Source organism: Cornus florida, unplaced genomic scaffold (assembly GCF_030987335.1).
Source record: "Cornus florida cultivar Cherokee Brave unplaced genomic scaffold, ASM3098733v1 CherokeeBrave_3.0.0_Hap2_Chr08, whole genome shotgun sequence".
NCBI classification, from domain to species: domain Eukaryota; kingdom Viridiplantae; phylum Streptophyta; class Magnoliopsida; order Cornales; family Cornaceae; genus Cornus; species Cornus florida.
The window spans coordinates 43,364,304-43,377,751 of record NW_026775578.1 but is presented as its reverse complement, the minus strand read 5'-3'; the positions used below and the strand labels follow the sequence as shown (position 1 = coordinate 43,377,751).

At 35.6% G+C, this 13,448-nt stretch overlaps 1 protein-coding gene across 4 annotated transcripts; it reads right to left on the bottom strand.

Annotated features, from left to right (window-relative positions):
* Positions 1-2,123: 2,123 nt before the first annotated feature.
* LOC132271523 (uncharacterized calcium-binding protein At1g02270-like) lies at positions 2,124-7,591 on the bottom strand. 4 transcript variants are annotated; one of them, XM_059772921.1, is made up of 10 exons: positions 7,201-7,591; positions 6,915-7,019; positions 6,471-6,576; positions 5,573-5,793; positions 5,329-5,405; positions 5,121-5,229; positions 4,895-5,020; positions 3,564-3,668; positions 3,343-3,450; positions 2,124-2,970 (listed from the first exon to the last, which is right to left on the bottom strand). In XM_059772921.1, the coding sequence occupies exons 1-10, from the start codon at positions 7,324-7,326 to the stop codon at positions 2,752-2,754; spliced, it is 1,302 nt and encodes a 433-aa protein (XP_059628904.1). In that variant the 5' UTR covers positions 7,327-7,591; the 3' UTR covers positions 2,124-2,751. The 4 variants fall into 4 exon arrangements, with proteins under 4 accessions (XP_059628904.1, XP_059628903.1, XP_059628905.1 ...); XM_059772920.1 differs by having other exon boundaries at positions 2,124-2,973; positions 7,201-7,590; XM_059772922.1 differs by having other exon boundaries at positions 2,124-2,973; positions 6,915-7,024; positions 7,201-7,304.
* Positions 7,592-13,448: the final 5,857 nt, after the last annotated feature.

Sequence of the window (13,448 nt, the reverse complement as noted above, 5' to 3'; positions counted from 1 at the left end):
ACCGCCACCACTCCACATCCCTGCCACGCTCGCCTCCACCACCACTTTACAACCCCACCACCACCACATCACAGCCCCGCCACGACTCCACAACCCTACCACACCCACCCCTACTGGTGACACACCACCATAACCACCATCACCATACCACCATCTCCACCAACGCCTCTCTCTCTACCCTCTCATCTTTACACCCACACCCACACCCACACCCACCACCACCACCATATCACAGCCCCGCCGCCACCACATCATAGCCCTGCCACCACTCCACAACCCCGCCACACCCACCCCCACCACCACTTCGAAGACTCCAACTTTACCTTTACAGTACCACCACACCCACCACCATCATCGATTACGAATCCATAGCTAAATTTTGCAGAAGCCTTAGCCGAATTAGGGTATTAGTTCCCCAAATGCAACACTAACCAGTCTGATCAATTCATCAGGATTCGAACGAGGACTCAAACGAGGACGGACAGTGCTTTGTTTGATTCCTCTAATCGTGTGCCTAGAACTGCCAATTTACCCTAACATCTTCCGTTACCTCGCCGCCAACGTGTGGATTCCGACGGGTGATAGGTGGGCTCGGGCTACACAGAAGAGGAGGTGAGGAGGATCAGAGAAGAGGATAAATTGGATGGTAATTATATTACGGTAGCAATGGTAGGTGGTGGTGGTGGTGGTGGTGGTGATGGCCGGTTTCTCATGAAGGTGAGGGTTGAGACAGAGAGCAAATCTTTTTGGGTTTTTTCGGAGTAGAGGGTAGAGAGAGAAACCTATGATTTAACAGGGGTAATTGTGTCATATAATTTTTTGATATTTTGGATTAATAATTGATATTTTACTCAAGGGCAATATCATCCTTTCACAAAAAATTAAGAGTTTGTTCGGATTAAATTTCTGACAAGGGGTGTGAGTGTTCAAAAAGGGGCTAACTTATATATACCTGTCAATACCCCAAACCTCACGGGAAATCGTTCTAATTAACCCAATAAAATATAAGGAATGTAAATTTAATAAAGATTGGATTCTTGATAATATAATAATCATTTTCGCTATTTTAAATCAATAATACAAAATGATGGAGAGATGGATAATGATTTAATAAGTAAAATTGAATTAGGGTGGAAAAAATGGAGACAAGCTTATAAAAGAATAATACATAGGTTAAAAGAAAAGCTTTATACGACCCATATTAGACCAATTATGTTATATGGAATACGAATGTTTGGCTTTAACAAACAAATAATAACACCACTTTATGTAATAGAAATGAGAATACTAAGATGGATGATTGGAAAGAAGGGATGGGGTTACTAATTAGATGTGACACCCATTGAACAAGAAAATAAGAGAGATGTGACTTAGAGATATGGTTTGGACATAAACACCGAATACCTGTAGATGCATTGATAAGAACAAAAAATTTAATTCTCATAGAGTGTAAGAGATGGAAAAGGCAACAAGAAATAGTTTGGAATGATGTTATTAGAACCGACTTTAAAAAGTTAATCATAATAAGTGATACTAGGGATAAGAAAAAATAATGAAGACAGAGTTCATGTCTCCGGGATTAAAACAGGCGGTGACGATGATTTTACTCAAAAGAGATCAAATAATTATCAATAATAAGGGGTATGATTCACCTCTTAATTTAACATTTGCTTCTTTTTTCTTTTCCTTTTTAATTCTTTTCAGTTTCTTTTTCTTCTTCTTCCTCTGTTTTTTTAAAAAAAAAAAATTAAATAAAGACAAGGGAAAAATTTATAATTGATGATATTTCCCTCGTTTAGTGTTGTCGCAATGTTGACAATTGTCGCATTGCTCTGAGGCAAGTTACTGTGTACCGTGTAGGTTCACAACTGACCGAATTGGAGAATCCGGCCCAAGCTTGAGTTAGTCGAGCTTGGGTTTATTCAGGCTTCAAATTGGGTCATAATCTGGATGATGACCCTGGGCTTAAACAGGCCCTCAATCAATTTGACAGGCCAGGGTAGCTAGGCTTTATACCCAAGGCCAGGTCCAGTGGCGGGCCAGGCCAAAGCCCAATGTGCTTGAGCAGGCCAAGGCCGAGTTTCTGATCTTGGGCTGTCTTAGAACTCCAAACTCTGTGTAAATGACAGGAATACCCAAAAATCATATCCCAAGTGAAAGAATTTGGATTTTAGATTTGAGGGTTCAATTTGAATAGGGTAATAACATACACTGATGTTCCATACATTGATATGTTAAAACAAAGGTGTTGAGACCAGGCTAAATAGTTGATATTTCCATAATGTATACACCTCCTTTCTTCTCTCTCTTCAATTCATTTTGCTCTCTCCAAGAATCATTTCACAGCAGAAGGCTGAAACAAGACAGATGCCTAGTGAAGTGGGATGACAGCCATTCCCATTACATGAACTGCAATCACAAAATACTGTCAACTGAGAAGGAGCGTAATCGGTAAGCTCTGAGCTCCACTTTAGCTTATTCTTGTTGCATTGCGTCACCCTTGCAAAGAGTACGATAGATTTAACATCCTGCAAAGAACACGAATGATTCAACATTTCCAAGCCTACACCACAATGCTGCATGGACAGTTGATCATAGCTCCTTCGAGATCAAGCTCAAGGCATCCTGTTGAAGAACTCCGATGGCTGTTTGTGCATTCAACCATTTGTCTGCATAATCCTCGACTTTTCTTTGCACATGCTACAATAGTGTTTGTTGGTACACCGTACACGAGGTTGGTCATGATATGACTCATGTGACACGAGAGCATGACATTCTCACTGGTGAGAAGACCACAGTAAGTCGGGCATGATCAGAGAGAGAATAGTCTTCAGGCCACATCCCTTTCTCTACTTCAGTTGGGAAGAAACCTGCATTCTTCACACTAAAACCAATGGTTTGCTCAATATCTTCGCGAACCTCATTGCTCATTTCGTCTCTCTGCTCTGACCATGTAGGATTCCAAATTCGCTGCTGCAGTATCAAATTCAATAATGTAAGGATCACATCTAGATACGGGGAATAAATTTTTGTACTGACATCTGCTTATATGGTTTCGAGCACCACATGAAGCAATTAAGCTCAATGACTCAGAAAAACAGAAAAAATAAAAAAGGGAGATATGAAATTGTTTGTAGCAATTGCTTCCCCTAAAGTTATAACACCGTGGATTACCCAATACTAGTGTTCAAGTCTACGAACACATTTTTGCTTCAGAGCTTCAGAAGATACCAACTTAAGCAGATAACTTATTTTCCATATTTTAAGTAGTATGAATTTAAAATAAATTTGGATTATGAAAAGGGTACCGAAGTAAACAAAAGTCCCACGAACTTTATTTACCTGAAATTCTTTATAATCAAGAACACCATTTCCGTCTATGTCTGCTTGCACCCACAAGTCCTTTGTCTCTTCCACACCAAGTCCGTGGCAATGACCGATTAAATTAAGCTGTAAGATTAAAGAACGTTAGTATGTTTACAATCTTACAGGAAAAATGGTCTTAATCTTGTCAAGCCAAAGAAGATTACTGAGAAAAAGGTTCAATTATAAATTAACCACACCTGTCGTAAAGCTTCACAGAATCCAGAGTACGTAATGTGATCACCATCAGCTTTCAAAAATGCAAATGCATCATTCTCTGTCAGTGAGGCTCGCCGAAGTAGATACTGAAAATAATGAAATTCAACTATTAGAGACAAGAAGCTTAAAATTACTCGGTGCAAATATTGCCTACAAGTATTTCTGAAAGGGACTAACTAGAAATAAACCTAACTTTTGACATTATTTCACACAAAATGACTTGTTTCATACTCAAATATTTACGATTTTCAGTATGAGCTTTTACCATCGCACCAAACAGTGATCCCCCACAACTTCAAGATAATATATATATTTTAATTTTAGACAAAGGAAAGTTTGAAAGCTCCAAGAATCAATGCCAAAACAAGAAAACATCTACAGAAATGTCAAAAAATGGGACAGTTCTTTCATCTGTGCTTAACTACATCCATGATAACTTGATTCACCCTTTATCATGCTCATTCCAACAAAAGATGATACTGGTGATGACTACGAAAAATCTTAAAACACCAAGGTCACAAGCTCAAGAATTGAAACAAAATCATCGGAATTTATTGTGAACGATGTCTTGGAAAAAAATTCCAACATATAGCAAGCTGAGTAAGATTTGAATTCTATGAGGAAGAACTATAAAACCCTTTTGGACACCCATGAGTACGGAATACTTGCTTTCTTTTATTTAAAATGGACTATCAAGAGAATATGAATGATTCGTGAGAGTATTAAATCCAAAGCCATCTTTAATATGACTTATGCGAGAACTATAATCATGTTTCTAAGTCACAGACGCAGGGTGAAAGAGGCATTATGTAGAAATTTTCTTGATCTTGCACACCATCAGATCTGAGTCCCAGCATATTCAGACGAGTCTGATATGATTCCAATACCCACCCAATATATCAGTGAGTATCGGAAACAAAGTCAGCCGAGTCCCTTAGGACTTGGCCAATATGCAGATACTCGGCTGATTCTCAAAACCATTACTATAATGCAATCATTTGATGAAAAATTATAGATCTACATCTATAATAAGCAGAATCATTTGATGAAAAATTATGGATCTACATGTATGTAGAAACAAAACCACGAGACCACATCTCAAAAGGATTGGCAACTTTCCCTGCCAGCATTGCTGAGGTATATCGGAAACCGTTTTTTATAAAGATTTAAGAATTATTTCTCTTCACCTCATCATTTCACACAGAAAAGGGACAACCTTAATATACAATTCCTCAACTTTGTATTAGGAATTGCATGTGATGGCTTATGAACTACTACATAACAACACTGTAAAGTAGAAAAAGCACTATACCTTGAACATGCAGAACACTGCTTCGCTCCAACTTGTTTTTAGTAGTTTCCGATATCTATTAGGATTAAGAAGCCATATAAAATCTACGCCACATACGTTCCCACGATGATTACGGTGGCTAACCCACTGCATCAAAATACAAGAGACATGAGAAACAAGTACAAGTTTTCTTTTATGTTTCAATGTAAGATTAATTGAGATGATCAATGTGGCATGTTATAGTGACCTTTTGCGCTTCTGTATCAGTGTATCGATGAGCAGTATCATATGACGATACAAATCCTTGAGATCTGAGGAACTTGTAAATATGACCTCGTTTGCTTCCATTCCAGTCACTAAGAAGATAAAAAGAAGTGCATGATAATGAAAATAAGTGAGTATTTTGACAATGACATGAGAATCCTGAAAGTGGAAGCAATTGATTATAAATTTACCCGCAGAGTATGACGGGCAACGGATTAAGCAGGTATTCTTTCTGATAAGATTCCACATGTTGCAAGATTTTGTAGACCTATCATAACACAAATGCATGAAATGCAGGTCAGAATTTACAAACCGCAGAAAATACAACAAGTTCTAAATATGCTTTGAATTTAAGAACATATATCCAACAAGGAATGAAAATATTAGAGAGTAAGATTTATAGAGAACAAGACCTCAATGAAAAAATTAACCTACCTGTTGCAATCGTACCAAACCGAAACTTGAATCATGTGGAAATATTAAGTGGGTATTCACAATGAGAATTTCTTGTCGAACATTGTTGCCTCGACATTGTAAAACGGGTGAAACTAATTCGACATGCAATAGCTGAGCAACACGATCGCCAAAATCATTGAATAGCAGCTCCCTATAGTTGAGAACCCTGAAGTAGTCCTTATGCACAGCAGTTAGCAGTCCTGTTGAATTTTAACAGGAAACCCTTAGGTAGGAAGTAAAAAAAATTAACTCTTTTGATAATTCTTATTCTTTTACTTATTTATTTTTAAATACTGCAAATCTCCGGCAAATAAAAATTACAAAATCCAACATTTTACACATGTAAGTTCATATTTATGGCCAATCATGATATGTAAATATAACTGAATCACTGGCAATTTTGAACATATAGCCGACATATGATTGCAAATCCCACTACTATGGATAGAACTAAAGTTCAAATACAAGGACTCGTTGAGTCATGAGTTTCGGTAGCATCTAGAGAGCTTGCAGTACTAACAAATTCTCAAACAAAATTAATTTCCCGTTCACAAACAATTCAGACCATCAAGAAATTTTCGAGAAGAAATTTTCCAACAGGACATTTCCATCTAAAAGAACAGAAACTAGATTCTCCAGGACAAACTAAAAAACATCTTAATCAGAAATCAAACATATTAGCTTAGAAAATTTTGGAATTCAAGAAAAGGCCTAGGATTGTCAATTACTGTCATTCCACAGCAAGTATTGAACATAAAAATTCAAAAATAGCATACATTTGCAATCAATTTAATAAGTTCTCAATAATATATTGTAATGGTACTCCATAGAGAATTTAATTCTATAAAATCCAATTTGAAGAAATAAGAGATCATACCATCGCCACGGTTGTTGGTCCTGCCAAGCTTGAAGCTGATATAACCAGCATCACCGAGTCTCTTCTCGTACATATTCACAAGCTCTTCATTCCCAATCCAAAACTCCTGCACCACTTAAACAATTTTGCGTATTAGTTATTAACCCAAAACAATTTTTTTATTTATTTTTTGCATTCATGGTGTGTTTACAAAGATCATTAACATGTGAAATATAACATATTACTTATATTTATGAAACTTTATTATACATATTATCTAATTACAGAAAAAGTTGCATATTAGTGATTTACCCTCTCCTGTTTTTTTTTTCTTTTTGTTTTTGCATATTAGTAAGCTCAAAGTTCCAAAATAGCAGCCCTTCTAGTGCTAATTTGCAACCAAATCATTCATGAATAGACTCAAATTGGGAAATAAAACAAAAATAAATAAATAAAATGGCAAACCTGAAGGCATATAATGGAAGATCTTTCATGCAACAACCAATCCAATATCATGTGGTTTCTGTTCAGCCAATATGCTTTATAATCACTTTCTCTGCAACTCTGATCCTGCTCTTCCAATAGCACATATACATATAAAAATTCAACCCATTGAAGAAAACAATGCACAACCATACATACATACATATACATATGTGTGTGTGTGTGTGTGTGGGAGATTTAGAATACAGATGATAGTTGCATATGAATGAAAATTTTAATTAAAAAGAAAAAAGAAAAAAATTTGTACCTCCTTATTGAGTCTCTTGTAGATTGGGGCGAGAATGTTGAATGTGGTGCAAGAAATACATGTTGGGTCCTTAATCGACCCAATTGCATAGCTCCCATTTCTTGATATCCTCCTTTCTATTGTCATACTTCTTTTTTCCTTTCAATTCTTCACAGCCAAACAGATATATATATATATATATATATATATATATATATTATATCCACGACACCCTCGATATTTGTTTGATATTGTTCCCTCAAATTGAACAGGACAAGATCTACTCCGAGAATATGAATTAGTAGATGGGCACAAATAATGGAATGAGGAAGAAACCAGAGAGAGAATGTGTTTTAAGAATCGAATGTATTACTATGTAGTTTTCATTGGTGGGTTGTGTTTCTCTAGAACATGTTTATATATATACACACACAGTTAGGTTGTATTGAGGTCTCCCAGTATAACTTTCAAATCAAAAGATTAGTATCCACGTCATTATGTTAACTTTCATTCCATAATTTACCACGGTAAACCTATAGCTTCCTCAATCCGGTGGCATGACTTCTTACAACATTGGTATATTTTTTTGCGTAAAAATATATTTACAAATAGTAACCAATCACGTGTTATAGTATCAAATAATTACAGTGAATTGTTAATCTTACTCTTTTAATTGATTAATTATACAACAAACACTTAATTGTATTTGATACATTCGGAGTGAGTATTACTATTTGATTAACGACTTTAATAATCAAGGTTATTTTACAATGTTAATTCTTCATTACTATTCTTATTTGTTTTCATAAAATACGCCTTTTTTTTTTTCCTTATTTTTTAGTTTTCATAACAACTTTCCTTATCTTTTTAGTTTTCCATTTATGTTTGTATCATTTTTTTATTTTTATTTTTACATAACGGAATACAATTTTTGCATTAGGTAATTATGGGGAAAAAATATTTCTAAAGTGGCTTTAAGGAAATTGAACTCTATAAGTGAAATATTTTTAATAGAAGAATTCTATATTTTCATTATATTCTATTTAAGACTGTAACCTCACTTAAACTACTTGCTATATTGTCTTTTTTATTATTTATTTATTAATCTATTCATTAACTTTGATCTTTCCCTTCTTCTATTATTATTTTTACCATTCTTCTTAATTAGCGCATTTCAATCTATTTTAACCTATTTTCTTTAATTTTATTTCGAATTGATACTACTCTGGTATTTATATGTTGTAGGAGTAAAATAAAACACAAAGAAGAGCTCACTAATTTTTTTTGAAAAACAATATTCTTGACCTGTTTTGACTCATATTTTATAACAAGTTAATTATAATTTTTAATATTTTATTTTTCACGTAACTCGCAAAATAAAATGATTATTCTCTCTTTCTTCTTCCCACTACCTTTTTCAAATGCAAATTATCATTAATATATTAATTTTTCTTTAATTTTTCCTCATTAATCAACCAACCCTATCTTCATCTTTCCCACTTTTCACTAATATAATCATTTATTTTTTATTTTTTATTCTTTATTTTATTTTTCCACTCACAATACCAAACACCTTTTTTTGTCCATATTATATATATATATATATATATATATATATATATATATATATTCCCAACAAAATTAACTAGAAATAACGGATACCGGCAAGATCCCACAGCCCCACGAAAAATCACACAGATTTATAGGAAAGAAAATGGATGGTAAAGTTTCGATGGGCGGCACATCTTTTTTCAAAGGACCAATGAAGCAGAGGCATTCGGTGGGACCCACATTGTTCTCATCTCCTTTTGGCGCCGAAAGTCAGAATTAAAGATGTTTTACTATGTTCACACACAAGATCTGCAATGATAGCCGGTCTGTCACCATCCATCCATTCGGAAGATTACACGTGGAACCTTCCACACAGCATCCAATTTATTATACAGTACAAAACACGCTATTGAGCTAGCAACACGGAGATGCCGAATGAGAAAGATATGAGGGGATGTGAGTCCCTGTCACACACAGTATCGCTTCCGATCTTATTACTCATATTCGAGCCACAACCATCTTTCTAATTAGGCCATTTGCACCAATGTCTTCCAATTTTAACTTCTAAAAACGTTACACCAATTTTTTCAAGAGTTACGTTAGTAATTTCAAGAGTCACGTTAGCAATTTTTGTTCTCCAGAAACATATATTTCATTAGCCTCTTCGCGTTTTTAAAAAATAATAATAATAATAAATTAAAATTAGTATACTCTCACAAGAAACGGCATCGTTTTGACGCAAAAAATAAAAAATAAAAAAATCAGCGATCACAGGTCGGCTCGCGTCAAGTTTAACTAGGCCATTGTAGGGTCTTTAGTGGATTGGCTGCCTAAAATGGGCTCTCAAGAGCCCGTTGCGGATGGCCTTAGGTATTTAAGTTTTGTGACATCTGATTGAGAGTGAGGATAAGTATTGAGGATTGAAACGAAAGCTTTGAAGATGTTGGATATCAAGTTCATTGAACCTCCTGCATCAGTTTGTCTTCCACTTGACGCGACAAGCAAATGGGATCGTTTGTGAGGGTTGGTCACACGTCAAGTTGTTGTACTTAAAAACTAAAGGGCTAGGCTAAAATGGTTTTGTGATTACCACATCAAAATATGATCAAGATTTTTATTGGTCACACCTAAAACTTGTGAAACTAATGGGCTCTGCAAATGGTTTTGTGATTCACATGCAAAAAAATTATCAAGATTTTTATTTCTAGAATTGTTTAGGTGTTTTGTTTTCTTCTGATAAGATAGGGATGTCTAGATATTGATATAAAAATGATTTCGTAATTCATCGTATTTATAAATTTTTAATGGAACCGGGGACGGAACCAGCATGTGCCCAGAGGCACACATGACCCCCCTAACCTGGCCCGGTCCTATATATATATATATATATATATATAGTTTTTTATTATATTTTTTACATATCTATATAGAAATTTGTATATTATGCCCCTAAAATTATTAGTTTCTAAAATTCTTTTAAAATTTTTATATATTTTCTCTTTTACTCTTTAATTACTTTTTTAAAAAGATTAATTTTTTCTTATTTAATCATACTCTTAACTTGTTTCATCCAAAATTCATTTTTCATTCCTTTTTTTTTTTTTTTTTGCTTATTCTTATTTTAAAAAAAAAAAAAAAAAATTCCCACCATACCTTCCGAATTCAAATCCTAGCTCCTCCCCCTAAATGGAACAGCTCAATTTCCTTATCATAATTCCCTGTTTTTAAAGAAATTTCATGATCTACGTCTCTATCTCAAAGTCGCCCCCGCGGTTACCCGCCCCACCCCGCACCATTTTTGGCGGTTTTAGGGGATCGTTTTGCTTATTTGGACGGGGATGGTTTGATATAATAAAAACCCGTGCGGATTTGGTCCGGAGGCGGGGGGAGGTCGCCCCGCACCACCCCGCCCCGTTTAGATAGGCAAATTATTTAAGTACACTTATTTCATTCGTATATATATTTTTCACTATATATTAAGTACCCTATATAACAATATTAAAGTAAAAAATGAATTTGATTAAAAGAAAATTTACAATGGTGAATAATTGAAGATGAGGGCAAAAAAAAAAAAAAAAAAAAAAAAAAAAAAAGCAAATTTATTTCAATAATAAATAAATTATGTCCTAAACGGGATGGGGCGAATACCCACGGAGTAAAAATGTTAAATGGTTACGGGGATGGGATGAAAAAAATCCCCGTTTTTGCGATTTTAAACGAAAACAGGGGCAAAATTTTTAAACGGTTGTGAGAGGTGGAGAAGGGCACACCCGCCCAAACTCACCCCGTTGCCATCCTTATTCTCTTGTCAAAGTTCATATAGACTCGCCCTCGTAGGCCCTACCCACGAGTTCTTTCTCCCTCTCGTAAGCTTACCTTTCTCTCTCCCACTTTCTTAAAAAAAAAAAAAAAAACTCTCCCTCTCGTACTATCAAACTGATGTAAAAAAACAGATCAAATATCTAAGGGTGATTGGACAGACACAAACATTAACATAAAGCACCTTAATTCTCTTTAACAAAGTGTGTATGAGTGGTCCTTGCAAATATTTTTGAAGTCTCACCAAACGGAATTGTAGCCAACAATGATGTTGGGTTCCAAACGATGAGCGGTCCTTGCAAACGGAATTGTGGTGATTTGTAGGGGGGTGTGTTTTGAGCGGGTGTGATGCATTGACAAATTATTACATTAGAGGAGTTATAAGTACATAATCTCATATTGTTTGGGTAAAAAAACAAAGTGAAGTGCTTCTATATAGTGGCGTTATCTCCCATTAATACGAGACCTTGTGGGATAAAATTAAAAACATATTATGTAATGGAGTGAGTCTATATTACAAATATATACACTGCACAATCTGATCTCACTGTAGTCTTAGTTTGGGAGTAATAATGCAAATTACAGATTCACATTACAACACATTACTTTATTATCATCAAAGTTGCTAATCAGTCAAGCTATAATCTTAATTTAGGACAAATTTCGTAAAACCCCCAAAACTATCAATAAGTGATCATAAAATCTCAACCAGTTTTTAAAACCACCAACAATATAACAACGTTATTATTTTAGCCAACTTTGTCAATTGGCCGTTAAGGGTATGTGAAATGACTAAATTACCCTTATAATATTTCCTTTTATTTAAAAAATAAAAAAATCGTATTTTTGAAATTGAATGAGAATAGTCTGCACCACCGGCGCCTCTGGACTCATGATGAAAGCCTTCCCCTCCAACCGCTTCCCAACGGCATTTGTTCGCTAATTTCCCTTCTCCATTGATGACCACAGATTCAGACTCTGGCTTTGACGACTCCGAAGCTCCTATCCCAAAAGCTTGTCAAGCGAAACCACCAAATGATAGTGAACCATTATGGCCAAATTCACATAATTTTAATTTCAGTCAAATTTTTGAAATTTTTAAGCATTGACAGAAGATAAACAATAAGAAAGCAAAAGGCAAAAGTGAAATCTTTGAGAAACAAATCAAGAGATCTTCTTTGTGTGAGATAGAGAGAGAGAGAGAGATGAAGAGGGAGGGATTTTGGGTTTTTGAGTGGTGATTGTGTGGACATGAGCCTAGTGTTCGGTGCTCACTTCTTGGAACGCATCATGATTTGTGGTGTTTAGTGACGAGATCAGTAAGTTGCGGTAGAAAGCCCATCAAAGGGCTCGCCGACGTCACCACGGTAAATTCATCGCCGGTTTAATCACCATCTCCGGTAGAACCTGTAGGGTCACGGGCATTATGGTGTTATCACCTTAGGTCCGCCTACCTGAACCTTGAATTTTGCAAAGAAATCAGCGCCATTTGTAGTAGCGAGCCTATCTACAGGTTTGCCGGCGAGAGCTTCATCCGAAAATACACCAGTGCTGATACTCCCTTCATGACAAAACCCGTTCCAGAAATGAGCAGATGATGGTCCTTTGGTTGTGACGACTTCGGAAGGTTGCAAGCTTGTCACCAGAGATCGGCTCATGTAGTCCCCGGAAGCTCGCCTGCTTTTGGCTGGAAGGAACTTTGTTTCTCACTAGTTTAATGACGTCAAAACCTGCTGTTCTTCACCAACAATCACATGCCAGGGGTATTTTCGTCACAAAAGTCAATTTGTCAAAGCATTTGTTCACCACGCACTGGGTTAACGGGGCCAATTGCCAGAGTTGGGGTAATATGATAACGTTGTTATATTGTTGGGGTTTTAAAAACTGGTTGGGGTTTTATGATCACTTATTGATAGTTTTTGGGGTTTTACGAAATTTGCCCCTTAATTTATTATGACCACTTTTTGAAGAAAAATAAATTTTAAAACCCAATTTGGCCCTTTCCCTTCCCATTTTGCCCCTCACACTATGTGTATAAAACCCCCACCATATCCTATCTTCCTCTTCCCTCTAACTAGGGGTCTAGGGTTTATACACATAAATACATAATTAGTTAATTGTGTGTGTGTGTGTGTATATCAACATGCTGAAGCAAGACTCTCTTCTTTTTAAAAGGGGTTATGGGGTTTTAATTATTAATTGTTAATGATAAAGAGACCTGTTATTTAGTGTAATTCATATGGAAACTTGTATTACTGTATTGTAAAAAGAGATGTTTTTTACTAAGACTATTAATTAGCCTCTGAAGATGCTTTTGGGATTGGACTGTTTGTTTGGGTGGAATAAAATTACGGTAAAACACAAGGGGCTGATGTAAAATGGCCATATTCAAATAAGGA

What these genes read in the sequence shown, in the direction of transcription:
- LOC132271523 (XM_059772920.1), bottom strand. Translation starts at nt 7,326, where the DNA reads ATGACAATAGAAAGGAGGATATCAAGAAATGGGAGCTATGCAATTGGG. An exon ending in CTTCCATTATATGCCTTCAG is followed by an intron (nt 6,577 to 6,914) that starts GTTTGCCATTTT and finishes TAAGTGGTGCAG; the next exon opens with GAGTTTTGGATTGGGAATGA. An exon ending in CAGTGTTCTGCATGTTCAAG is followed by an intron (nt 3,669 to 4,894) that starts GTATAGTGCTTT and finishes CATTATTTTCAG; the next exon opens with TATCTACTTCGGCGAGCCTC.